At 37.7% G+C, this 27,411-nt stretch overlaps 4 protein-coding genes and 1 long non-coding RNA gene across 6 annotated transcripts; 2 read left to right on the top strand and 3 right to left on the bottom strand.

The window, feature by feature from the left end:
• Positions 1-335: 335 nt before the first annotated feature.
• HSL2 (HAESA-like 2) lies at positions 336-4,496 on the bottom strand. Of its 2 annotated transcripts, none has more exons than XM_008238725.2 (2): positions 1,374-4,496; positions 336-868 (listed from the first exon to the last, which is right to left on the bottom strand). In XM_008238725.2, the coding sequence occupies exon 1, from the start codon at positions 3,950-3,952 to the stop codon at positions 1,781-1,783; it is 2,172 nt and encodes a 723-aa protein (XP_008236947.2). In that variant the 5' UTR covers positions 3,953-4,496; the 3' UTR covers positions 336-868; positions 1,374-1,780. The 2 variants fall into 2 exon arrangements, with proteins under 2 accessions (XP_008236947.2, XP_088900734.1); XM_089044608.1 differs by lacking the exon at positions 336-868 and adding an exon at positions 1,128-1,310.
• On the bottom strand, positions 471-1,668 carry LOC103335697 (LRR receptor-like serine/threonine-protein kinase HSL2). Its single transcript, XM_089047675.1, has 2 exons — positions 1,374-1,668; positions 471-868 (listed from the first exon to the last, which is right to left on the bottom strand). Exons 1-2 carry the CDS (start codon positions 1,666-1,668, stop codon positions 471-473), a joined length of 693 nt encoding a protein of 230 aa, XP_088903801.1.
• Positions 4,497-10,619: 6,123 nt separating the features above from the next.
• Positions 10,620-11,548, bottom strand: LOC148921009 (uncharacterized). Its single transcript, XR_016123527.1, has 2 exons — positions 10,904-11,548; positions 10,620-10,796 (listed from the first exon to the last, which is right to left on the bottom strand). It is a non-coding gene; the product is annotated as an uncharacterized LOC148921009 (long non-coding RNA).
• A 2,065-nt stretch (positions 11,549-13,613) lies between these two features.
• On the top strand, positions 13,614-16,649 carry PMDH1 (peroxisomal NAD-malate dehydrogenase 1). Its single transcript, XM_008238715.3, has 8 exons — positions 13,614-14,203; positions 14,301-14,615; positions 14,702-14,791; positions 14,880-14,963; positions 15,806-15,841; positions 15,964-16,053; positions 16,162-16,256; positions 16,342-16,649. Exons 1-8 carry the CDS (start codon positions 13,910-13,912, stop codon positions 16,412-16,414), a joined length of 1,077 nt encoding a protein of 358 aa, XP_008236937.2. The 5' UTR covers positions 13,614-13,909; the 3' UTR covers positions 16,415-16,649.
• Positions 16,650-24,663: 8,014 nt separating this feature from the next.
• Positions 24,664-27,268, top strand: LOC103335661 (cytochrome P450 CYP82D47-like). Its single transcript, XM_008238688.3, has 2 exons — positions 24,664-25,743; positions 26,387-27,268. The coding sequence occupies exons 1-2, from the start codon at positions 24,760-24,762 to the stop codon at positions 27,023-27,025; spliced, it is 1,623 nt and encodes a 540-aa protein (XP_008236910.1). The 5' UTR covers positions 24,664-24,759; the 3' UTR covers positions 27,026-27,268.
• Positions 27,269-27,411: the final 143 nt, after the last annotated feature.

Below are 27,411 nucleotides of genomic sequence, written 5' to 3'. Positions count from 1 at the left end.
CATTAGGCACGGATGTATTTCATTAATAGAATACTTTAATGAGTATTGGATATTACGAAAATGTGGGACTCATTGCAAAAATTAGGCACGGAGATTATAATCAGTGACATAATATCAATAGAGGACCCCTTTAAAAGACACTGATAAACATCAATAGGCACTGTTTTCAGTCCCTAATAAAGAAGGCAAAAGAGACTGACAACCCTCAGTCTCTTCTGAGCTTTTTTTTAGTAGCGTATGTTGGATAAGGAAAGGTGAACCAATATGTAAGCTGTAAGCATGCTTTATACTTTATAGCTCTTACGAAAACACTAGAAATAAATATGACACAAAGCTTGATAAGTACGTAACCTTTCTTTCTTTTAGACCTTATATTATTAAGGCAAAAGGAACAAGAGTCTAAACCAAGGTTGCAACACCAATCTGTCTTTACAAAATCCCATAGACCAAGCCTATGCAACAAAATTGTATTAAATTTGGGCCATCATTTTGAATGATCGAGATGGGTTCCGATCGTTGAGCATTTCGACCACCTTTCGCATGGAGGGCCTGTTAATTGGGAACGCTGAGGTACATAGAAGAGCCACCATCAAAACCTTCTCAATCTCATCGTAATCGCATGTCGACAGGTCCATCCTTGGATCAACAATCTGGCTGAGATCCGCGTTGAAACAACCGTTGCCGTCACCTCCGTTTTCTTCTCCTCCTTGAGGAGAAGCTACTGCGACCTCGCTAACCCACTTCACTAAGTCCTGGTTCTCACCGAAGGACAAGTCATTTGGCCTCTTGCCTGTAATCAGCTCTAGCAGCACCACGCCAAAGCTGTACACATCACTCTTCTCCGTAACCTTGAGTGTGTATGCGTACTCTGGCAGTACGATAAAAAGCACAAGTGAATAAGTTAAAACACCCCTTTAATGAACCTCAATAATAAAAAGCACAGTTTACAGTCGTGGATGAGATTGTGGATAAGATTTGTTTTGAATAATGCAACAGGGTACCACCCACCTAGTGATGTAGAATAAAATAGTAAAACCCATGTTGGCAGAGAGCGTTTGTTGCTCCCGAAGGAGCTCAGCCACTTGTGCCAACAGTTGGCAGACAACAACATTTGACAATAACAAATATCAACAAGCAAGACCAGACACTAAGCAAAACCAAGGCCACAAGAAGTTGCCTGCATGATATTTAAATTCAGCCAATCTAATCTGTGCACCGCAATGGTTTCTAATCTCAATTTAACCTCAAATTGAAAACAACAGTGGGTCCCAAAGTTGCCATCACATGAGCCGGAGAATCTAATTACAAACCTAAAAAAGCAAAAGTTAGCGACCAACCGGAAAAACCCCAACAAAAGAATGAAAACGACTCACCTGGAGCAATGTAGCCGTAGGACCCAGCAATCCTTGACATGGCACCACAGCCAGCCGCCACGTCCTTTTGCAATGTCTTGGCCAGTCCAAAATCCGCCACCCGTGGGGTCCAGTCCTCATCCAAAAGTATGTTGTTGCTCTTCACATCCCGGTGCACGATAGCAGGAACACAGTCGTGGTGCAGATATGCCAGCCCATGGGCCGACCCGACCGCAATTTCGAATCTCTTGCCCCAATCCTCCAACGCTCCGACCTTCTCTCCGTGCAAGCAATCGCCCAAGCTCCCATTCTCCATGTACTCGTAACCCAAGATCCTACTATCCTCACCGCTACAACAAAACATCAATTTTACGATATTGCCATGGCGGATCCGACCCAACGTCTCTACTTCGGTCTGGAAAACGCCCTCAGTTTCGGGTTTCCTTGACCCGCCCCACAAGCTTCTTAACCGCCACTGTTTGGCCCGTTTTCAGCTTCACCCTATAAACATGACCCGATCCGCCCGTCGCAATTTGATTCTCTTTCGTTAAAGACGACATCACCTCCTCTTCGTTAAACCCGACCCGCTGGAATGTGGTGACCCGGTAAAGCCTCTTGGTTTTACCGCCAAATGCTTTGGAACTGAGTTTCAAAAACCAAGCCAGAGACCCGACTAGCAATACAACGCAGACGGATAAAATGACTATCAGAAATGGGGCAGCGGATTTGGGTTTGGAGCAGGTTGGCATGGGCTTAAGATCCGGACTGCATAGATTCGGGTTGCCCATTAGACCCGAGACATAGAGTTCGTAATTGAACCCGGAAGGAATCTTTCCGTACAGTTTGTTGTTTGAGACGTTGAACTGGTTGAGCTTGAGCTTAGTTAACTCCACCGGAATCTCGCCCGTGAGAAAATTTTGGGAGAGATCCAAGTAATTCAGCACCGGCAAGTCCCCGAGCTCGAGTGGGATCCAACCCGAGAGCCGGTTACTGGCTAGGTTCAACTCGATCAATTCGGTCCACGAACTCACTTGACTCGGAATCTGTCCAGAGAACATGTTCTCTTGCATTTTAAGCTTCTGCAACTTCTTCAACTCCGTTATGCAACGCGGCAAGTCGCCGGAGAACTGGTTTTCACTGAGGTCGAGCTTCGCGAGATCAGAAAGCTTGCACATCTCCGGCGGAAAACTGCCGGAAAACTGGTTGCCGGAAATTAGAAGCGTGGTGAGACCACTGGCAGCGGAAATCGAAGGCGAAACGGTGCCGTTGAACCTGTTGTTGTTGATTTGAAGAAAAGTAAGCAGAGGCAGACCCCAAAACTTGTCAGAAACGACGCCGCTGAATTCGTTGTGTTCGATTCGAACGTAGTCGAGAGAATCGCACTCGCTTAATGTATCAGGCAAGTTACCAGAGAACTGGTTACTGAATGTGACGAGTCTCGTGAGCTTTTTCTTGTAGCAGAGGTACTTGGGCAACTCGCCGGTAAATTTATTAGTGGAGACATCCAAATCGTCCAAATCTGAATATCGGCCGAGATTTTCCGGTAGCGAACCGGAAAAGCTGTTGTTGAAAAGCTTGAGCTGCTCAAGTATCGGGTTGGAGCCTAAGATTTGAGGAACTTCGCCTTGGAGAAAATTGTCGTTGAGATTCAAAGAAACTAAACGCATCCCTGCAATTTTCTCAGACAATTTGCCAGTGAAAGCGTTCAGCGACAAATCCAAGTATCGTAGTGAACTCAAGTTTGCGATGCTCTCAGGCAATTCGCCGGACAGGTGGTTTGAAAACAGCTCGATCTGAAAGACGCTTCTCAGCCCTCCAATGCTCTCAGGCAACACGCCAGTTAGAGAATTTTCAGACAGGTCGAGGTTCTTGAGAGAGACTAAGTTCCCGATCGAGTCTGGTATTTGGCCCTTGACGTTGGAATTGGGAATGAAGAGGTTCTCGAGCTTTCTTAAGTTTCCGATCTCTGAAGGTAACACAGCGTGCTTGAAGGGATTGTAAGCAAGTGACAAGTTAGTCAACTCGGTCAGATTGCACAAGAAACTCGGAATTGAACCGGTGAGCAAGTTCTGGGAGAGGAGTAGGACCTTGAGCGCGGGAAGCCGGCCGAAACTCGCCGGAATATCGCCGGAGAAGTTGTTGCTTTGGAGGTCCAGGACCTGTAAATCGGTGAAGTCCGGCGAGAACTCCGGCAACTCTCCGACGATGTTGTTAGATTCCAGTTCCAGAACTTGAAGGTGCGAGCAGAGGGAGAGGGTCTGGGTTTGGAGAGAGCCATTGATGGAGTTGCCAGACAGAGAGAGGTTTCGGAGGGTCCGAATATGACAAAACCCGAATGGAAACCCGCCGGCAATACCCAACCCGGAAATGTTCACAGCAAGCACAGTGTGGGTGTTTGGTTCACACGTAATCCCCGTCCAATTGCAGGGATTGTGGTCGCTGTTGGGAACCCAATCGTCGAGTTTTCCATCCGGGTCGGAAAGTTTAGCCTTGACCCGAATCAAGGTCTGGGTATCTCCGGCCAAAGAGGCCATCACCGATGATACGCATAGGTGTACGGCAAACAGCACTAAAAGAGATTTTAGAGGTAAATGTCTCATCTTTAGTTAAAAGAAACAAACAAAATTGAGAGCCAAATTAAGGTTTGATCAGAGACAGGGAAGAAGGAAGCATATGTTTATAGGTTGAAGCATAACGGTTGGGTTTTAGAGTTGGGGGGTTACTGTGTGTGTGCATGGAGGAAGATGGTGACATGCTGTAGGAGGAGGCAGTGAGAGAGACAGAGATAGGGATTTAAATGGAGGGAGGGAGGGAGGGATGATTTAGAAGGGCTTCAATTTTCAAAGGGCTCACATGGAAGGTGCTTTTATTGTTTCATCTTTTTGGCTTTTGTGAGAGAAGGAAGAAGGAGAGGGACTGAAATTGTGAAAGGGCAGAAGAAGAGATGGGTTGTAATTATGGAGGGCAGATATTATTACTATGCGAGCAAATGAAACGTGATTCGATTTTGGCTTTTTAGTAGAAAGTGGCAATATAATTAGTAGTAAGTTGGAACTTAGCACAAAAGCAAAACAACAATTTCTGGGTCAAATTTTCTTTTGTTATTGATTATTGTTGCCAACTAGGGCCACTGTATTTTTTCTAGAAGTGGGGAAAGGGTGAAGATTCATTTACTACTATGGTTTTTTGGTGTGATTTTTTTTAGTTTTTTTTAGTTTTTTTTTGGGACATTGGAATAAGGACAGGTTCTATTGGAGGTTGGGAATTGATGTTTATCTTGCAAATTGATGCAAACAATGTGATGTTTGGAAAGGATGGGAATTTGGGATGGTGTTGCTAATTGATGCCAGCTTGAGGAGCAAGGATTGGAAAAAGTTTGGTTGGGGTCAATTTAAGACTCAACATGGGTTAGTCTAGTGGAAAATGGCATTAACGTGCAGATCAGATGTCTCATATTCAAACTCTTATTGCATCTTAATTTTGTTTGTGTGTGAAAAATCTCTCTCTCATATATAGTTTAAGACTATCACTTGTATTTCAAAAAAAAAAACTCAACACCACTTTTCTTTTCTTTTCTTTTCTTTTTATACATGATGATTAGATGACCGCATAATCTAGTGAATTGACTTGCTTCTAAATTCTTAGGATACAAATGCATGGATGAGAAAAAGAATTAGAACCCAATGAGACACTTGTGTGGGATTGAGATAGAGGAGGATCTTCTTAGAAGAATAACCTTTTGTTGGAATGCAGTTGTGAATTTATTTTATTCCATTCCTAAAACAGGTGGTGTGGGGTTTAATGGTATAGAATATGGATTGCAGAAATAATATTATATACTATATATATTGTGGAAAACGACAACAAATAGTAAATGAAAATTGGTATGATTTTATAGTAAAGATATAACAACTGTGTGATTACGTTTATTTTACTTACGATTTATGATCAAAATAATAACTACTGGATATTAATGGTATGGGTCTGGATTTGTGATGAGATTATTTATTTATCTAATCCTGTTTTGAATTCGACATTGGAATATTTCATAACAAGGGCCGTTAAAAATGTGTTGTCGGGCTATTAATTAATAAGATTATGTATTTAAATCGATGAGTGATCTTGATCCATGCCAAATTATTTAGTGAGATGCAACATTGGTTCCAATCCAACCACAATGTCATGGATCTAATAAACGGATTATGGTTCCAACCATTTCTTTTCAGGGAGCATACCCCTATAGCTGATGAGGCAACATTGGATATCCCCTGTCTAGGAAGTTGAACACAGCAGCCATGCATGATGCAGGTAAAAAACAAGCTCTGAAAACGTCGCCGTGAAGACTCAGTTGTTTGGGGTTCGAAGCTGTCGAAACTTTCACGTTCCCCAAGTTAGTTGACTTATTAAAAAATGAAGCCCTAGAATGTGCCTACACTTGTGCAAATGTGTCCTTTAGGTTAAACCTGAGTGAGCATGAAGCCATCTGCTACAGCATGCCTCAAATGCACATTAGCCTACCCATATGCTTAAAGGTAGATGCTCTCGGCTTGACCCACCAACATGGACCCAATTGGATTTTGAAACTTAGCTTTTACTTTAAGCCGATGGCATAATAATAGTTGGACCAAATGATCAGGATAGTAAGTCGTTCTCTTACACTCAAATTTGAATCTCACATCGTTTTAAGAGAAAAAAACAAATGTGGCGTTTACCAAAATGGAATTCAATGCAAAATACATTGAACATTATGTGTGTTGTTTAACATAGTTGGACCACCTTTTGTTGGTTGATCTGTATAATTTTATCTAAGTGTTTATAATGGGCGATCACTTTCTAGTGGGTCCTGGTTTGTTGGTGATAAAGCCAAGGTGGGTGAGCTAACGCACCCATTTGGGTGTCCATCCATTTCATTGTTTCAGAGGTCAAGTTTTCAAACCCACTAGCCCATCACAGCACAGTAGCTTCTTCAGCCAATTATTTTTAATTGAAATGACATATTTTATTACAAATGGTAATTAGGGTACTGTTGCTTCTAGCTACTAACAAAGAGTTGGACTCTTCAGTCAACCAGTCCAAATTGAAGTGTCGGGCGACTAATTGACTTGCGGACACACTACTTTCGGCAAATCATGTTTTATTTTATGTCACGATAAAAACTTAAAAAGCATATTTGACTGGTGATTTGGGCAGATATGAGTGTGTTTGGTTACAGATGAAATCAGATAATTTTTCATATTTTGTAATTTGTTCTTGTCCTCGTGTGTAGTTTTTTGACACTTCTATAGTGAGATTTTTATGCTAATTAAGGTATCAATCCTTAAGTAATATAGTTTCGGGTTCAAGTAATTTACAAATTGTTCTTTTTACCAACTAGCTAATTTGGTGGTAATTCTCTTACTAATGTTGAAAGAATTCCCATGTTCAAATTTGTTAACACAAATTTAGAGTCCATTTAAATAGCAAGTTTAAATCCAAACATATAAGATATTAGTTCAATTGACTCATTCAACTTTAAGTTACAGTGCGTTTGGATGAGAAAAATAAATTTGGGATTTTGACAAAACTCAGAATTTTCTAAATTGACATAAATCTATTCCCGTGTTTGAATAAAAAAAACATAGAAATTTAGAAATTCCGCGTGAGAAAAAACATGGAATTTGAAGATCATAAATTTCAACTTTAAAGTCTATATAAAAGTTGTCATTTCTAAAATCCCAAGAGAGATTGAGTTTTTAAAAAAGATAACTTTACAAATAAAGGTTAAATTCCGTGTTTTAAATCCATCACCCAAATAAGAAACTTTACAAATTCTAGAACATTAACTTCCGTCATTTATGAAATCCTTTATATTTATAAATTTCCTCATCCAAACGCATCGTTAATGTCTGCATAAGAGGGAAATTTAATAAATGCATTTCAAATTCAAAAAATGCATTGCATCTAGTGCTTTTATAATTTCGTCTTAACTAATTTATAGTCATACCAGGTCAGTGTTCGAATTATTTCTCTTTCAATTCCGCTTGTATGAAAAAAATAGCTACATTCAGAAATTCAAAATTAAGTACCAATTAAAGGTGACAGTCTCATAGCATCATAATAGTGTGTGTATAAAAAACCCCCTCTCCATCTAGTTTAGACTATCGCTTATATTTCGTCCAAAAAAACAAAAAAAAGACTATCACTTGTACTTAAGAAAAAAAGGAAGTGGCAGTCCCTATCTCATATTTAATGAGCACAGAAACTATTAACCAAGGATTAGTCAAAAAGTTGGCCTCTGAGATACAAAGGGCGCCACCAGGAACCTAATAAAACACAAACAAAAGTCTCAATTTGGGCCCGACCTAACACAAAAAGTCTTCAACAAATCCTAGGCTCTAGACTTTGATGGACTCAAAAGCATCTCAAGTCTTCTTCGAAGTCCCCCTAGAGAAGAAGCTTCAGAAAACTGCTAACACCAATCAAATGAATGGCATTTTAGATCATAGTCTAGCCACATGTGAAGGAATTGTGGATATTGAGAACCAGAGATTGGTTACTCTTGTTCTTGTTCATGTGATACCACAGATTAATTAGTCTGTTTGTGCTTCCTTACTGGATTGCCGGTGTTGTAATTCTGGGTTCTCCTAGTTTTGGGTGAGGTTCTTGTTTTATTAAATATCAACTTTCGACCCAAAAAAACAAAGAGAACCAGACATTTTCAATTAAAATTCCACTTCAAAGCCCATTGGATATGATACTACTAGCATAAGATGAGGGCTGGGTCATGGGCCCAACAGTAATTGAACCGGTGATTGTGCAAAATCACTCAAATAATTTGAATTGGTTTAGCTGAGGATAATTGGGACGTTCATGACATGTTTGGTGGGGCTCGTTGTAAGCATGCACCTTAGCATAATTGAGACCAGCCCCTTTCACGTGCGTGTGTGCCCATTGGATTTTTTTTTCTTCTGATTTTAATTTTCTATCTTTATTTTAAAAAAAATTAACAATATATATCTGAAATGCTTGATTGCCTCCTAATGTTATGGCAGCTGCAGATGATGTTCTTTTAAATTCTTTTACTCTTTATTTAATTCAATTCAAACAGATTGTAATGTACTAATTATTCTTATGTTTCACTTATAAGGCATCTGTCTTGAGCACACCCTCAATCCTCTTCAAATATATGTACATATTTATCGAAACAAGAGATTTTGTGTGTACATATGCTACTCTTACTATATTTGTATACTATATTCTCATACCACCTTATGTAGCAGATGACGTGAATAGTCACATCAATTAAAAAGTGTCAATAAATCATAAATAAAAAAAATGTTAAATTAATTTTAATTGATATGGTTGTTCACTTATCTGTCATATAAAGTGGTATGAGAGTATGATATACAAATGTGGTAAGAGTAGCATGACTTTTAAAAAGCTTATTAAATGAATGACTTTTGCATACTTGTAAGGCTAATTGTTAATAGTAAAAGTCTTGCCAATTTACAATTCTATGAAACAAGAGAAAATTTTTGGTGTAATTAAATGTATATAAATTTGTGTTTATTTCTTATCACGTGATTTGTCAAAGAATGAAAATATAGGTCTTAAATGTAATACAAATCTGTTATCTTTTCACAAGTAATTTGTGAAAATAAAATAAAATATATAATCAATTACTAGTAGATGCTTCACAACAAAAGGATGCTCTACTCCAAATTACGTAATGACATGGTAAAGCAATATGAAACTTTGCATTTTTTTTAATAACATATAATTACACAATCTTTCTTTCTTTCTGGCTTTTTAAATCAAGAGGGTTGTAGGATGAATTTAAACTCTAATTTTAGTGGAAGGATAAATGTCTTTAGTATACCAGTAGTATGTATGACTTTGTGTGGTGGCTCGATATGCAATGAACTATTTTAATTAAATTTGACAGTGTGATGATCGTTGTTTGATGAACATATTGTGTCTTACAAGTCTCATTAAAATGAATAAGACTCATAAGAACTTACTTGAAATCAATTCCAACTGAGCGCTGATTGAGCCACCAAACAAGTCCATAGAAATATAATTAAGCTCCCACATTGCATATGCATGTTGAGCATCCTATGCAAAATGGTTCCTAATATCACTGTAAATTAAAATTAGAAACTGCCGTAATTCTTGACCCCGCGGAATAGTAAACACCTAACATGAAAGAAAGATGCCAGACAGGAAAACATACACGCACTGCCCTAGAAACACACGGATTCAACAGAGCAAGCAAGCAACTACCAACACCCATCGATAATATTATAGTCTAGTTATCAAGGAAAATAATTATGATAATGTTACACTAATTGTCTTCATTATCTACACGTGCGCAGTGCCAGTGAGCCAATTTCAAATGTCAAATAAACAACAAAGTTCATGATCGGAAGTCGGAACGAAACTTGTTTAAAAGAGAACCAAGAAACCTTGAAACCCATGAAGGAAAAGCATGTACTGCAGAAATATTTGAACGAATGAAGAAGCTGGAAACTGCAGGGAAGCAACAATATTGTCGCTAACAGAAGCATTTACATATTTTATACTTCATGGTTTATAAATTTACCTACTTTATTATAAAACAAAACAAAAAACTTGAATTCTGGAAACGCACAGTTCTCCTTTGAGAGTAGCAATCCCAAAAGTGTCGGTAGCTAGCAACAATGTTGGTTCTTTAAAAAGTAAAACTGATCGTGCTATAAACAATGCAGACGAAAGTGCTAATGCAAAGTCTAAATGTGAATTTATACCTTAGGTTTGTAGGAATCAATCTACAGTACTTAGTACATTCTCGATATTAAAAAGATTATAGGCTGAATATCTAGAATTTAATTTATTAGGTACTGTAATACCAAAACAATCTTTTCCCTAAACATCGATTCAGTTCTGAATTTTCTCGCCGGTAGAGGGCGAGAGAGTCGTTCAAGCGAATTTCCTGGGGAAAATCATAGACTGTAAAGTTGATCCTCAGGAATCCATCTGATTATACATACTAAAACCTAACACGATGCCATATCTAAACGAAATCACACTGATCATCATATAATCATCTAGACAAATGCATTAACCAACACAATAAAATCATGTGATATATAATTGGATAGGTGTTGCCATAAGTGCCTCAAATTCATTACATTCCAGCTATCATTACAAACAAATGAGTGAAATGGAGAAGCCAGAGATGGAAGATCTAATTATGTATCTAAACAAATGAATCCCAAAGGAGATCAGTAGAAAAAAAAATGCAGCAAATTAAAGCAGAAGCAGCTAGCATCTCATTACAAAGTGAAAAATTCAAGATCCCATTTAAATACATGAACCAAATTCTTCAGATCACTTCCATGTATATATACTTTCCCATGAACTTTTCACCCATGAAGACGATGACCCTCCACCACTTCAACCATCTTATTCCTTCTCCATGACCTCCTTTAGATTCATAAAAGTTAGAAGAGCCACAAACAAAAAAGGGTAGTTGGTATATGAAAATCTTAGATTCTAGGAGTAAGAAAATATAGAATTACTGTGGAATTTACCAAATAGAAGGTACATGAGAAAACTATAACTAGAATTGCCTGGCTCCATCCTGTCTGCCTCTAAAACGTTCTATCAAGGAATGGTGTTGAGTTGGTTTCTCTCTACACAAACCAAGAAGGGATGAGTTACATTAATTGATCTGCTACCACTCTTCATTCTTCTTGGGATTGTTTGACAGTGACCTCTGATTCCCCAATGGAATGTCTTCAACTGTAGGGTACCTCTTCATTTGTAGGGGCAGTTTGGCCAGTGCACTTGACATATTGGGAAATGGCAATGGAAATGAGTGGTTGAGAAACAAGTGCTTCTTGTCTTCAATGTCTTGAGCCATTTCTGATGACTTTGCTTGCCCAGCAGCTGGACCCCACCACTTATTCCTTCTCTTCCTTCCTTTCTTTTTCTCTTTTTCAGAGAGAGAGAGAGAGAGAGAGAGAGAGATAGAGAGAGAAGGCTGTGAATGAATGAAAGAAGAGGGAGAGAGAGAGATGGGGTTATATAGACTGGGCCCAGATAGAAGATGAAGCATTTGTCTTTGGCCAAGCGGCTAAATTTGGCAAGCCATTTGGATTTATGGACGTTTGGGTGGCCGGTGAAACACCCTTTTCAACTTACCCTTTGGTCTGTTTTCTGGTAAGATAGGAAGTGTTCCCTTTCTTGGTATTTAATTATTCCCAAAGTCACACTATGCTGCCCCAACGATTCATGCATTTTCCATGCAACTTTAATTAAACTCATCAAGTTGATGTATGTATGAACCCAAAAAAGTAAGTCTTGATGAGGGGAGATAATAATTGAACTTTTCACTTTAAAGGAGATGGATGTGAACATTCATTGAGTCATGTTTCACAAGATTTGTTAGTATTATCTACAACTATTTTTTCACATTAAAAAAAATTATCATCTTGAGATACATTGCTAATCATTTTTAACAATGGTGTAGCCACTAATAACATGTGTATTGCCTTTATCATGAAATTATAACTATATAGTCTAAAATCAATACGCGTAACATGTTGAGAAGAAAGATAATGTTACACTATGGTCAAAAGTGATGAGTGAAGTTACTTTCCTTACACATGTTTACCACAATTAGGGATTTCTAAGATTGTAGCTTCTAGATGTTCTTTGTGTTGAAACATTCATAGAGTTTTCTTTTTACAATTCAAGAAAGTGAAATGACAGGAATCAAACTTTTTCTTAACGTGTTACGATAAAAATTCAACCAGTTAAATTTAAAGTCTAACAAGTCTAAAAAAAGCGAAAAACATCTTATAGTGCATTTAGATGGCATAATTAATAACTGAGACATTCTGAATTCACATTGGTGAAATAGTTAAGGAGAGACATATCCATTATATCAGCTTGATGATCATGATTCATGATTCATGATTCATGACAATGAAAGGGTGGTGGTGTTGTGCCTTAAACGTCAATGATTCTCTACCAACATTTTCAAACAAACCCATCACAGCGTTCTCCACAATATAAGACACCAAAAGCGACGTCCTGCTGTTTTCTAGAAGCTCATTATTTTTTTAGTGCTTTTTAGTGCCTCCGAGTCCTCCCCATTGAAACAAAAGGACCGACAAAATAGTTCACAGCCTTGTGCTCCCATTTAGTCTTTTACCATTGTAACTTTTTATTATTATTATAGTATAAGTGATAGTCTAAACTATAATGGAGGAATTTTGCACACACACACACAAAATTATGATGTTGTGGAGATTCAAACCTGAGACTTCTAGTCTTTTACCATTCGTCTTAATTACATATTAGGCTAGTCATTTTTATTTACTTAGCCTCCTGATGATTCCTATCAAGGAGCACAAGAGGACAAATGCAAAAGACATATGCACATATATAAGTATCTTTCAACTGCTTTCCTCTTTTTTACCTCCTTTTTTTTTTTCTTTTTTTTCTTTTTTTTGGGTTGTCTTTTCCGGGTCTTCCATTCATTTTGTTTTTACGGGAAGCTAAACATTTGTCACCTGGCCAAAGGGGCCCAAGAAGAATACTAAACCATTAGCCTAATTGGCCTAAACTTATTAACAACCAACATGGGCTGGACTGGTCTGGTGTGTCCACAACATTTCAAGAATGAGTTTCATCCTTGGGCTGTTTGGCAACAAGGGCAGGCTTACTAAGGATAGGCCCCAACCTAAATGTGAGCGGAAAGGCTGTGTCTTATTTGTTGGGTTTAAGAAACTAGTAGATTCGATTTTTCCATCTCTAATATGCAAAAAAATTTATATATCCAATTTGATTCAACGGTTAAGAAATAGGACATTGAAGATCCCTTCTATAGAATGACACCTCTAATATGACAATATGATATTGGCAATATCGCTTTTATAAAAAAACAAATTGGACTACATTATAATCGAAAACATTTTCTTTAACCCCAATAGCATTTGTTTCACAATCTTATATCTTGAAGAAAGGAAAGTTACCATTTTCAAAAGAGTATATTACACAGTTAGATGCAACCCTTGAATTTAAAGAGGCACAAACTTTCTTGGTCAAAGTCTATTCATCACATCACCCCGAATTTGAATAAATAACAGATCAACACATTTGGTGTTATTAACCTTACTCTTAATTAAACCTTGTACTTTCAAAGTTGGGTACAAGTTGACAGGAATTTTGACAATTTTTTCTCAATTAAATGAGTCAAGTTAAATCGACACAAACTGGCAGCATGAAATTCCTGTTTTCTGTGGCATATGATATGTGAAAAAAAGAAAAGAGGAAATTGCCGCTTGTCCAAAAGAAATGTATAATATTGCCTAAGTTCGTCCTTTATGAAACTTGGCATCAGGAAGTCACAAAGTTCGGATCATCAAACAATCCCAAGAAGATTAGTTTGAGATAAGATTAGTTTCCATTTTCCACACTTCCCAATTTCTCTGCGAAGCTTTAACGTCATCACTCATCATCAACCTCCCCATCTCTCTCCCTCTTTTCATTTATTTATCGCCGATCAGATCAAATTCTAAAAATACACGATGCAGCCTAGCTTAGGAGAAAACGTGAATCAACGGATTGCTAGAATCTCCGCTCATCTCGACCCTCCAAATCTCCACATGGAGAACACTGCCAGTGTCAGCCGCTTGAATTGCCGCGCCAAGGGCGGCGCCGCCGGTTTCAGAGTAGCCGTACTCGGAGCAGCAGGCGGCATAGGACAGCCTCTCGCCATGCTGATGAAGATGAACCCGTTGGTCTCCGTTCTCCATCTGTACGACGTCGTGAACACCCCTGGCGTCACCTCCGATATCAGCCACATGGACACCGGCGCCGTCGTAAGTTCCCAAATTTCAATTTCGTTGGTTCATTCATTACAATTCCCAAATTTCTGAATTTCTAAAAATTTCAAAGATTGGGTGATTGGATTTGTAGGTGCGTGGATTTTTGGGGCAGCAGCAGCTAGAGGAAGCGCTGACCGGAGTGGATTTGGTGATCATTCCCGCCGGCGTGCCCCGAAAACCGGGCATGACAAGGGACGATTTGTTCAACATCAACGCCGGAATCGTCAGGACGCTTAGTGAAGCAATCGCTAAGTGCTGTCCAAACGCCATTGTCAACGTGATTAGCAACCCTGTGAACTCCACTGTTCCCATTGCAGCTGAAGTTTTCAAAAAAGCTGGCACCTTTGATCCTAAGAAGCTATTGGGTGTCACCATGCTTGATGTTGTTAGAGCCAATACTTTTGTGGTATGCATTTGGTAAAATTTTCTCATGTTTCATTACTACACCATTGGTCATCTTGGTTATAATTCATGAGTGTGATTTTGTTGCAGGCAGAGGTTCTGGGGCTTGATCCTAGGGACGTTAATGTGCCTGTTGTTGGGGGTCATGCAGGGGTTACAATTTTGCCTCTTTTGTCTCAGGTTCAGGACAGCTTGTTTTTAGATTCTCAATCATGTGTGTGTTGGTATAGAGTTGAGTTAAATTCATTGTTGTTATTGTTTTATGCAGGTTAAGCCTCCATGCTCTTTCACCCCAAAAGAAGTTGATTACCTAACAGATCGCATTCAGAATGGTGGAACTGAGGTTGTTGAGGTGAGTAACCAGTGCTTGTTTTGTTGAGTTGTTGCTGCATATTGCGCTAATCATGTCATAAGTCCAGGCTATATGCATTATTCCTAGGTGAAGGGAACTGTCCCTGGCTTTGCACTCTTATTTGTTTATTAAATTGTTGTCTTTCTAAGAATTTTAAAGAATGGTTTGAAAGAAAATAATGTGAGAAATTAGTCATGATCTTGCACCAGACAGTGTGGAAAAAAATTTAAAGTTCTGTGCAGTACGCTGAATGCTGATACAGCAAAAAAGTAGCTGTATGAAAAAACCTTCCATTATTTATGTAGTTACCTTCCTGTTTGTTCAGATGCTATACAATTAATTAAATGAGCATTAGGTGCTGACTCTTTCTATGTCGAGTACCTTCTTGGTTTTATAATTATAGAAAGGTGCAAATCAGGGTATGGAAGATAGATTATACAAATGACAGTGTAAGATAGGGGTGCTTGGTGTCACAGGCGTGCTCTTGTGAAGAGATTACTTCAAAATTAAAATTTTTGTAAGGGTTGCAGGTATTGATCACTTTTGCTATTTCTTCAGAGTTTGTAGGCGTAGATTCCTGAAGTAGTCATTTGATATTAGGCAAGGAACGGGTTGTATAGTTTTAGGCTTTGAGCAATCTCATGGGCTTGATAGTAGCGCGGCACCCTGCTTTTTTGGCTTTAGGCTACCATCTCTGCTCAATACTGTAACCTTCTTTAACACTATGCTTTTGTTTGATGCGTCTTCTGTATCACGATTGAATCTTAGAAAGTTAGTTTAAAGAATAGTGCCTAGCTTCAAAACTCTTTGCCATCTTATGCTCCATCTTGACATTGTTTCAGGCCAAAGCTGGAGCTGGTTCTGCAACATTATCAATGGTTAGTTATAAAAGTTAGTTTTCATAAGTTCTCTTTTTTCCCGTTATTTCTTCGTAAATCCTTGTTTTCTAGCTGTTTTGACTTTCAACCTGCTTAAATCTTACAGTAAGTGAAAATTGCAGGCATATGCCGCTGTTAAATTTGCAGATGCATGCCTCCGTGGCTTGCGAGGAGATGCCAGCGTTGTCGAATGTGCATTTGTGGCTTCTCAGGCATGTTACTATCATCATTTCATTTGGCGTTGTCTGAACAGGTTTATCTAAAATCATAAACTGGTTTCTATTGTATTTGACCTAACAAGGCACGCATGCGTGTTGTAGGTGACTGAACTTCCCTTCTTTGCATCCAAGGTACGGCTTGGCCGTATTGGAGTTGAGGAAATATATCCTCTTGGCCCCCTGAATGAGTACGAGAGGTCTGTAATTTTACCTGTTTTGAACCCTTGCAATTGCCTTATCTTATTTCTCTATATGAGACAAGTTTGACATTTTTCAAAACAGGGCTGGCTTGGAGAAGGCAAAGAAAGAATTGGAATCAAGCATTCAGAAGGGGGTTTCTTTCGTCAGAAAATGAAGAGGTGCTGGTGACGACTTTATGTTGGAGATATAGCCATGTTAGATGGTCCATTATTTTCTCAGGATCACAGAGATAAAAAATAAATAAACGGTGGGTAAACAGATGCAAGCTGGGGCTCTTTACAACTCCTTGATGTAGGGCATGACACAAGGTTCTTGAGTTGTGTGCATAGCTTGTATGGTTCTGGAATTTATTTTATTTTCATTTTAATTTACTTTTTCCTTTTATTTTATGGCTGATCACTGATCATGTTTGGACGTTGGACTGAGATTAATTACACATGGACTCTGTACATAAGCTTGGGCATAGCTGAAGGTTCTGTAACAGTCAAAATTCTGGAATATGATGGACAGTAAAAATAGAGTCCCTAATAAGATCAAAATCTCTATGCAAAAGAAGAGAAATTTAAAACTGAAGGATAATTCCAATATCTCATTTGACTCTGCCATCAACAAAATGCCATCCGTGGAGTTCTCTCCTTCATATCTCACATCGTCTCCGTCCATCATCTTTGTCTTTCTACTATTTTTCTTCTCTCTCCTATGCTTATCTAAATATTACCAAAAATAACGCCGCCAAGAAGTGAGGGCCTCCGGAAGCACCGGTGCGTGGCCCCTAATCGGACACCTTCCCTATTTAGGAGGGCCACGACCTCCCCACAAAAGCTTGGGCAACATGGCTGACAAATACAGGCCAATCTTCACAATCAAACTGGGCATGCAAGGAGCTCCAACGTTCATGCAATTGCATATAGTTATTTGATTATGTAAATTTCCATTTGTGTGTAAAAAATTTCATTCTTTAGTTGAATTCTAGTCATCGAACTTTAGCTAAGAAAAAATAAGTTCAAAGGGGGAAGCCAAATTCTCAATTAGGATTGAAAATGTACCCGTGTATATAGTAGAAAACGTACTTTGAGTTTACAACATAAAATCATACTAATCACCGGCCTTCTACCTGCCCTTGTGTTTGCTTGCACCAAAAAAAAAATATTCTACTAATCCACTGTAGAAATGACATCTTCTATAGTGAATATTATGAAGAAATGATTACACACCAAACCAAACTGCCATCAAAATAGAGCAAGGAACACCAACATTGTCTTCAACTTATCATATGTTAAAGATTGATCATGAAGCAATTGGATCGGGTGTGTAAATAAACTCCTACATGTTAGGAAAAATCAGTAAATAATTATATTAAATGATCACTAAAATTAATGCAGTAACAACAAATCAAATCTATTTAAATAAAATAGGGAGCTTTAGTTTTAAAACACAAGCATACTATGCCATATTTCCATATCCAACCAACTGCCACCGCTGGCCAGCCACCGCCACCAACACCCAACAACCGCCGCCACCAACTCACACTCACCAACTGCCATCTTCGGCCGCCACAGTCTACAAGGGACTAACTCCGTTGCCCTTTATTCACCTTTTTAAAAAAAGATTTTGTGTCATTGAAGAGACTTGAACCTTGACCCTTAAAGGAGGAAGGCTCACTCACAAACCACTACACCAAACTTTATTTTGTAATATTTATTCAGTTATACAATATTTATATAAAAAAACAAAAAAAAAATCATTTCAACACATGTTCACACAAAAACTGCAAATAAAAACAGAAACTGCAACAAAAATACAATGTAGATATCAATTATAATAATAATAATTATTTTTTAAATAGCTACAAAAACAAAAATTAATTTTATTGAGGCAAAATGGAGGAACTAAGATGAAAGTACTAAAATGGAAACTGCGATGCAGAAACAGAAACTGCAATGTAGAAGTGGAAATTGCAATGCATAAGCGGAAACTGCAATACAAAAATGGAAACTGCAATGCTGAGTTTGGGCAAAAATGCTCAGCTTTAGAGTTAAACAAAACAAAACTACATTTAAAAAAAAAAAAATTCAAGACATGTTGGTAAGATACTCTATTTCTAGCAATGCAGTTTCCAAAAGTCCAATTTTGAGTTCCCTTTGTTCACCCGTTTTGATTTAATCCTGTGATGGTAGAGTAAAGTTCCTATTGACTTGACAACCATTTGTGGTCAGCAAGTCAACTTTCTTTTGTGTATGGGCGTGCCGATACTAGTAGTTTAAAACCCTAACAGACTTCTAAAAAATAGATAACTTGCGCCTCAAGTTACTGATTCTAAACAAGCAATTGTGAATTTGAGTGAGGAATATCTCCCAAGTAAGTTTTTTTCTTGCCTCAGATTGGTGAGGACTTCAAAAATTTTCACAATACAAAACTGGTAGTTCTGACAAGAATAGATGAAAAGAAGACAAATTGTTTAAGCAGAACTGTCTATTACAGGACTCAAAAGAGAAATTGCAACTCCGAAAAAGACAACGAGAACGTTGGACTTGATTTTGTCTAGATAGCTGCCTCTGAACTAGGTTGGATGGATATTTCTATGTTGTATTGAATCGTCAGCACCTTCAATTGATTAGTTTCAGCTGAAATCGATACCAACATTTGAGTTTGGCGAGCTTCAATTTCTTTCGAGCCATGAAAGACTTGTTGAGCAGGCGAATTGAGGCATTTTTAGTCCGAAGATGAGTGGCTAGATTGATGGCAATCGTGAAGCTGCGCTATGGTACCTATTACCTTAAGCGAGGCTTTCGTAAATTTGTTGAGGTTTTCATATTTGTAAAAACCCGAACTCTGCTTGACTTGGCTTTGTGCTGAACCAAATTTGTAACGAGAGAAATCTCACTTTGTAAAACTGTTTCTTTAGACTGAGCTGAAACCAGATATTTGAATTCTAGCTTATTTGTTTCTTGTGGGTCAAAGAGCTTTTGGTTGCTTCCGTGTCTGAAGGTTTCTTGAGATCAATTGATCTTTTTGATTTTGTTAGTATGACTTTGAGCGTTTTTATCTTGATTGATTTTTTGGCTGTCCTTTGATCTGTTCACCTCCTCTCATATTTATAGGAAATACTAGAGTGAGGTTTTTAATCTTTAATAATGGGCAGCAAATCTTTCAAAAAGATTTTTCTCTTTTAATTGTATACAAAAAGATTCATTTATTTTTTGGGCTGAAAAGAATCATCAATAGTCAATTTCCATGATGGTCCTTTCCCTGCTTCCTCCTAAAAGCAAACTAACTCTTCTTGTTTCTCTAGCTTGTTTCTTCCAAGAACCCCAATCTGCCATGATGGTTAGTTTGCTTTTCCTGGTGAACAACTCCCTTGCTCCTTACTTATCTTTTGAAAATGTAGCCTACTTATCTATTGGAAATATAACCTCCTCTGGTTTATAGTTTTTTTTTTATAAATTTGATCTTTTTTTTCCTGGCTACAAAGTGGAGAAGTTCTTCAGTAAGACCTGTCTTCATTAACTCCCTCTTACTTCTTCTGTGATAGTTTTTGATTTCCAATAATGGTAATTGGTTTTTAGAACTTGGTAATATTTTGAAAACTGTCCAGGGAATGGTCTGGGCTTTTTCAGCACTTTGGGCCAATTTCAATAAATACAAAACCCAATTGTATTTTTTGTTTGTGGGCTTTTCAACAAAATAGGCTGGTGTGCAAAAGTTTGGCCCAAACATCCTTGCTCTTGGGTAGTTCTACTATTCTCTTGCCCACCCAATTTCTTATTTGAGTATCTACTCTTCAAATTAATGAGGTTGAAGGCCAAGGAAAGAGCAAAAATCCAATTGTAATTCAATGAAAACTGCAATACAGAACCTGTACAATGTAGTTTTGAAATACCATTTCCAAAAAAAGTTCATACCCATGCACCAAAAAGCTAAACCAAAACTTGATAAGAATTTCAATATTAGAGACCCTTTGAAACATATTGTATGTGCAAGCTTCATATTTTGGATTCGTTCGTAAAATTGAACAAAAAACATAATTTGACATTCAATTTCCAAGCACTCAACCAAGACAAATTGATCTGAATCCTAATATTCAAAGACTCGTATTTACAAAATAAACAAAATGCAAATGAAATTCTTGGTAAAATTACGGACAAAAAATCAAGTAGACATCAAATGCATGCAAATTAATCTCAATAATTTCAATCAATGAATTCGATCAGACGAAGATTCAGATATATTCCATACCTAAATAGATCCAACAAGACGTTGTTGATAGGGATGAAGATCAGCTTCATGAAGAACCCAACGAATCCCATCATTACGAACTCTACACCACAATTGATCATCAAATCCATCAATTACATATAACAAAATTGAAAACCCTAATTTCCATGAAAGCCGATCTGCAAAGATACAGATCTGAATATTTATACATATAAAGTTACCCTTGGGATCAGGATTGCAGCACCGCTTGAATAGTCGAATGTTGTCCTTAGAGAACTCTATGAGCGGATCCACTACTAAATCTATGGCGTCCATTTTCTCTGAGCAAATTGGGTGAGAGAAAGAGTGAGAGATATGTAAGGAAATAGAGACGTAGTCGAAGACAAAGTTAAGACGCATTTAGGACAGTGGTAAAAAATGGATGATTTTTATTTGAGGCAGTTGTTATGCTGCGTTTGTCCAAGAAAGAGAAAGAAATGGTGAGATCTGATTTGGGAAGACTTTTAAACAAAAAGGGTAAATTTATATTTTACCTTTATTATTTAAACAAGCCCAACGAATATGGGTCTCCTCTTTGGCCAAATTTGAAACAAAATTTGATTTCTATGTATCAAAACCCAAACAGAAATACTTTAGGTATCAAATCCTCATTAGTAAAGATTTTTATGTTCAATACCTAATTTTTAACAACTCGGTCCTTAATTAATATTTAATTATTAATTTATTCTAGTAAAAGACAATTATACTCTTAGAATATTTTAATGATTTAAAAGTTGACTTTTTGACCGGGAAGAAATTTGGAGATTTCAGTTATACCGTTGTATATAGCGCAGCGAGATGAGTCCATAGACACGTAGTGGGCTCAAATCGGAGTTGTAACGAATGAGTTACGATCAAAAGAATTTTAGTGGCATAACCGTAAATATTTCGAAGTTGAATTCTTAAAAACCCAGATTTCTCCTATGTCGGCAACTCGACCAGCCGACTTTAGGAGATGATTTCTCTTAGCTCCGAGCACCAATTTGAGAGAGACAGATGCCAAACGAACCACCTCACTCCCCTCTTTCAGTCTCAGCTCATCCCAGCCTCGATCCGTCGTCTTAGTCGCGGAATCCGTCACGAAACAGTGCGGACGGTTTTTGACAGAACTTCCAACCTTTCGTTCTCCGTCGTTCAGCCACCAATCGGACGAGTGAGGTATGGTTTTCTAGCTATTTTCCATGCTCTAGCCTGGTTGGGTATGATTTCAGAGATTTCAAGTGTAGATCATTCGATTGTTTAAGTTAGGTTTCAATAGATTTTCGGGTCACTGTTTCGGCCACTTCCGGCCACTTTTTGGGACATATCCAAGAATAAAAGTTGTTCCAAATGGGGTGTTTTACCTAAGTTAGGAGTTTGGGCCGGTGGTTTGGAGTTTTTCCGACCGCTAGGAATTGATCAAGCCATCCACACACTGCCGGCCCGTGTGGCAGAGCGTGGGCAGATTGGTAGAGACCACTTTCAGTTGTAGAATGATCCTTGAGTCGTCACGAGCGTGTAGGAATTCGCGGATTTCAATTTGGTTAACGATTAAACCCCGAATGGATCTCGCATATTGTGCGTTTTCCGGGTTCGATACGTTTGAACCGTTGGATCGCAGTCAATTTCAAGTATGTTAATCTAAGTAATTGCAGGATCGTATAGTAGTTGACAGATCGTAAAACGGAGTCCCAGATACTCCAGGAATGTCATCCCTAGTGCGAGTTTACGGATAAATAAACCGACAGATAGGCGAACCGATTGCAGATCGGAGATCGGGAGCAGAGGAAAGAACTACGTGTGGCTTGATCCCTCAAGTACGTAGGCAGCCTACGATTATCAGCGCAGCCACAAGTTAGGGGCTCGGGTTTGCGTTATTGTTTTTCAGGCATTTTGGTCACTTACGACCCACATCATCAGTGTCAGTTTTAAGCGAGTTCGACCCGGATTCCAAAGTGGAATTTGAGTCGGGTCGTTTCATAATTATTCTAATAAAATAACATAATAACATATATATATATATATAACATCAATATAAAAAATAATTAAAAACAAAGGAGTGTAAGTGAACAAAAGAGGAGTGAAAAAATCAGCTCCCTTATGTAACTAGAGTCTTACATGTTAGTAATGCCTTAAAGATAGAATTCCGCATATTCTCAATGCTTGAATTTCAATAGAGGTTTATCTCCTATGAAAAAGTGGGACAAAAAGCATTGCATTTGCTTTCAAACTCCAACACCACCTCCCTTTTTCCTAATAAAGTAATAATAATAAAATAAAAAGTTTACCTAATGTATTGGCAAAGTCAAACGATGGACCAAAACTTCCATTATTAGTTACCAAATCCATTTATTAGCAAGAGTAATGCTAGCAATCTTCTTTCTAACCCTCTCTTTTGGACCTTCTCCCTTCTCTTCATGACAAGTGTCACTTTCCTTACACTTAAAACAATATCATTAATGCATAACACAAGTTAGTTTTTGGTTTTTTAATTTTACCCTTATTGAATGTATTAACTCTTTTTAATAACAAGGTAGTGTTTTTACAACTTTCTTATTACCTTGTTAAAAAAATTAAATAAGAAAATAAAAACTGAAGTTTTATTTATTTATCTTCCAAAGAGGACGTACGTTTTGTTAAACACAAAATAATGATGATATCACTTTCATGATAACAATGTCATGAAACAAACCTTTTTTTTTTTAAATGACGTTTTTTTTGTTATCTTTTTTTGTTATTTAATTTTTAACAATATGCTAAGGAAATTGTAACAAAATTTGGATAAGTTGTAGGAAATATAAAAGCTAATATATTTAATAAAGGCAAACTTGGAAAACAAAAAACTAACTTGTGTGATGCATTAATGATATTATTTTAGGTGTTAGGAAAGTGACACTTGTCATGAGGAGAATGGAAAAAGTCTAAAAAAGAAAGTTGTTAGCATTCCTCATGTTATTTACATGGAAAATGTTATGGAGAGAGAGAAGAGAAAGAAACAGTGTCGTGACCCGCACCTGATCATAGTCTTATTATTGGAATATCTTTTTGACTTACATTATTGATCATCTATGATTAAACCATAACTATTAATTATCACTAGGTTTCTAATAATTTGATGTTATAAAATTATAACGTTAAAGCATCAAGAGTTCAAAGTTTTGCATAAAGATACACAAGATCTCTTGGGCAGAGCAGAGCGGCAATGGAAACAAATATTTATTCTTGGAGGCACCGAACAATGGGACGCCTTCTTATAGAAGAAGTGCGAATCTCGGGTCAATGTGGGATTTTATTTTAACGTGGGTGACCACTAACGAGTTTTCACTTATTTAGAGCATCCACAATGGGCTCTCTAAACCACCTTCTTAGACAAATTTTAGGGAGGAATGATAAAAATGCAACTCCAATCACGCTCCCTATCACCTCCTAAAATAAGAGTCCTACATGAGCTCCTAAATCGAGAGAGAGTAAGGACTCTAGTGGCTCTATAATTTAATCTTGCTTTATTTGAATGAGTATTTCAAACCTTTATTTAATGCTAACTATTTTTTATTTTATTTTTTAATAGAGATGGACCAATCAAAAAGAGTTATAGCATTTATGACTCTCCAAATTAGAGAGTATAGTTGGAGTTGAAATTTTTTAGAAAGCTCCTAAAATAGCTTTCTTATATTCTTAGTCAAATTTTAGATAAGAAATAGAGAGCATCATTGTGGATGCTCTTAGACACATACATTGAATCTCGTAAGCAAATGGTCCATTCACCTTTGAAGAACAGTCCAACAATTATTAAGATTGATAGTGATTCTCCCTTCATCATTGTGGATGCTCTTGGACACATACATTAAGATGGTCCATTCACCTTTGAAGAACATTCCAACAATTATTAAGATTGATAGTGATTCTCCCTTCATCATTATGGATGCTCTTGGACACATACATTAAGATGGTCCATTCACCTTTGAAGCAAAACATTCCAACAATTATTAAGATTGATAGTGATTCTCCCTTCATCTTAAACCTTAACCACTTTCTATTTGTCCAATGTTTGACTGCCACGTCAGCACCCATAATACAATACAGCATTATATTTGAGCACTGATAAATTTTGTCACCTACTTTGGTCACTGGCCAATCAGATGAATCAAATTTCTCGTACACGAATATTTTAATTTATTCTTATGGAAGTTTTGGTCCACAGTTTGCTTGTTGTGTGGTATTATTCCCATATCTCATTAACCTCTGCCATCAAGAAACTGCGCACCCATGGAGTTCTCTCTTTCATATCTCACATCTTCTTCTCCATCTATCATCTTTGCCTTTCTACTATTTCTCTTCTCTCTCCTATGCATATCTAAATATTACCAAACTAACATAGCCAAGAAGAGAGCACCTCCGAAAGCACCCGGCGCATGGCCCCTAATCGGACACCTTCCCTATCTAGGAGGGCCTCGGCCTCCCCACATAAGCTTGGGCAACATGGCTGACAAGTACGGACCAATCTTCACAATCAAGCTAGGCGTGCACCGAGCTCTTGTTGTAAGCAACTGGGAAACAGCCAAAGAGTTCTTCACCACCAATGACAAAAACTTTGCCACCCGCCCTAAATTTTTGGCTGCAGAGATCATGGGCTATGACTATGCCATGTTTGGTTTTAGTCCCTACGGCCCTTATTGGCGGCAGATGCGCAAGATAGCAACCGTGGAGCTCCTCTCAAACCACCGGTTGGAGTTGCTCAAGCGCGTGCTTGAATATGAGGTTCAAGCTTGTACAAAACATATATATGATTTGTGGGAGGAAAACAAAGGTAGGTCAGAGAAAGTGTTGGTGGAGATGAATAGGTGGTTTGGAGACGTGACTTTGAACGTAATGTTCAGGATGGTTGTGGGGAAACGATTTCTTGGGGCAAAAACAAAGCAAGAGGAGGAAGAGAACGAGAGGTGTCGAAAGGGGTTGAGGGATTTTTTCAAATTGGGGGGTGAGTTTGTGATCTCGGATGCACTTCCGTTTCTTAGGTGGCTAGATTTGGGTGGGTTTGAGAAGGCCATGAAGAAGACGTCTAAAGATCTTGACGTTGCCCTTCAAGGATGGTTGGAAGAGCATAAGCAAAAAAGAAGTAATTGTGGGAATGCAAAGGCTGAGCATGACTTCATGGACATGACGCTTTCTGTTTTCGATGAGATAAAGGCAGAGGACATTCCAGCTTCTACTAGTACATCTGCTGATACAATCAACAAAGCTACTTGTCTGGTATATAACGGGGTTTCATTTATTTATTTATTTTAGTAAATTTGGCTTACATTCTTTAAATTCAACTTACATTACCTACAACTCTTCACTTTTTATTCATATAAATAATACCCAATTTTTGTAAGTAAAAACTCATTACTAGGATCATACTCATCAAATTACCTTATTAAGCTCAATTTCTGATTTATTATAATTTTTTTGATTGCCAAAATACCCCTATTTATATTTCAAATTTATTGTGGTGATTCCCTCTAAAAATTTTGTTTGCAATTAATTATCCGTTTTATTATTAAAATTCATCAATACATTTAACAATGTGTGGGCCGGAAAATGCAATTTTCCTTATTTCTTTTTTGAAATTTAATGCAATTTTCATTATTGCTTTTTTGAAATTTTGTTGTGAAATTGGGTTTTACACATAGATTTATAGAGTTATAGATATATGTCTAGAAAATAGAAAATGTAGAGACTTATATTAGACAAGCCCTTATTTTATACAAGTAATATTGGGTGAGGGCACAATCGAACCTATAAGACATCTGGTGCATGAGTAAATACTCTTAACCATTTGAGCTACAGCTTGCAGTATATGCTGGGGTTAATATTGTTTAATTAATGTCATTGTCATGTGCTTAATTTGCAGGCTCTTATTTTAGGAGGAACAGACACCACAACAGTGACATTAACATGGGCTCTTTCTTTACTATTGAACAACCGTGAAGCCTTAAGGAAGGCTCAACATGAATTAGACAAGCATGTTGGTCGGGAAAGGCAAGTGAAGGAAACAGATGTAAAAAACCTAGTTTATCTCCAAGCCATTGTCAAAGAGACCATGCGACTATATCCAGCTGCACCACTTTCTGTGCCACATGAATGCATGGAAGACTGCACTGTGGCAAACTATCATGTAAAGGCCGGGACGCGCCTTCTAGTCAATCTTTCCAAGATTCAGCGAGATCCAAATGCTTGGGTCGACCCTGACCAATTCCAACCAGAAAGATTTCTTACAACTCACAAGGATTTTGATGTTCGAGGCCAGAATTTTGAGTTCATGCCATTTGGAAGTGGTAGGAGAATATGCCCCGGAATTTCTCTGGCTCTTCAAGTTGTACAACTTACGCTGGCTCATTTGTTACATGGGTTTGAAATTGCAACTCCATCAGGTTCAGATGAACCAATCGATATGGGTGAAACGCTTGGAATAACCAACATGAAGGCCACCCCAGTTGAGGTTCTTCTCACCCCACGCCTTCCTGCTCATCTTTATGAATGTGTTGATTAGAGATGAGAGAGGAAATATTGTTGAATTATAAGTCTATAGCTGATTAGTATTAGTGAAATAAGATGAATTTTATTTGTGTATTCACTTGAGCATCTGCCAAGTGTGAGATCAAAAGATGTAACGCTAAAATAGTCATGTGCAGTGATTCTAGAATTGAGACAAATGGATGGCTGAGATTCATGTAGTGCATACCGTATGAGCTCATTCTTACAGACAGAAATATATACAAAAATCATTTGCTCACATACTGTGAGGGAGCAGAGCATTCTTTTATTATTTCTCTATTCCTCTCTTCTTCTCTAACAGACCTTTCGCAAAACCCAGCTAAAATACCAAAAACAATAACAAATATATTGTTTTGTAATTTCCTCAAGAATATTGGTTAT

This window comes from Prunus mume, linkage group LG1 (assembly GCF_029339155.1).
Source record: "Prunus mume cultivar Tortuosa linkage group LG1, ASM2933915v1, whole genome shotgun sequence".
Lineage (NCBI taxonomy): Eukaryota > Viridiplantae > Streptophyta > Magnoliopsida > Rosales > Rosaceae > Prunus > Prunus mume.
This window is presented reverse-complemented; position numbering and strand designations above follow the sequence as displayed.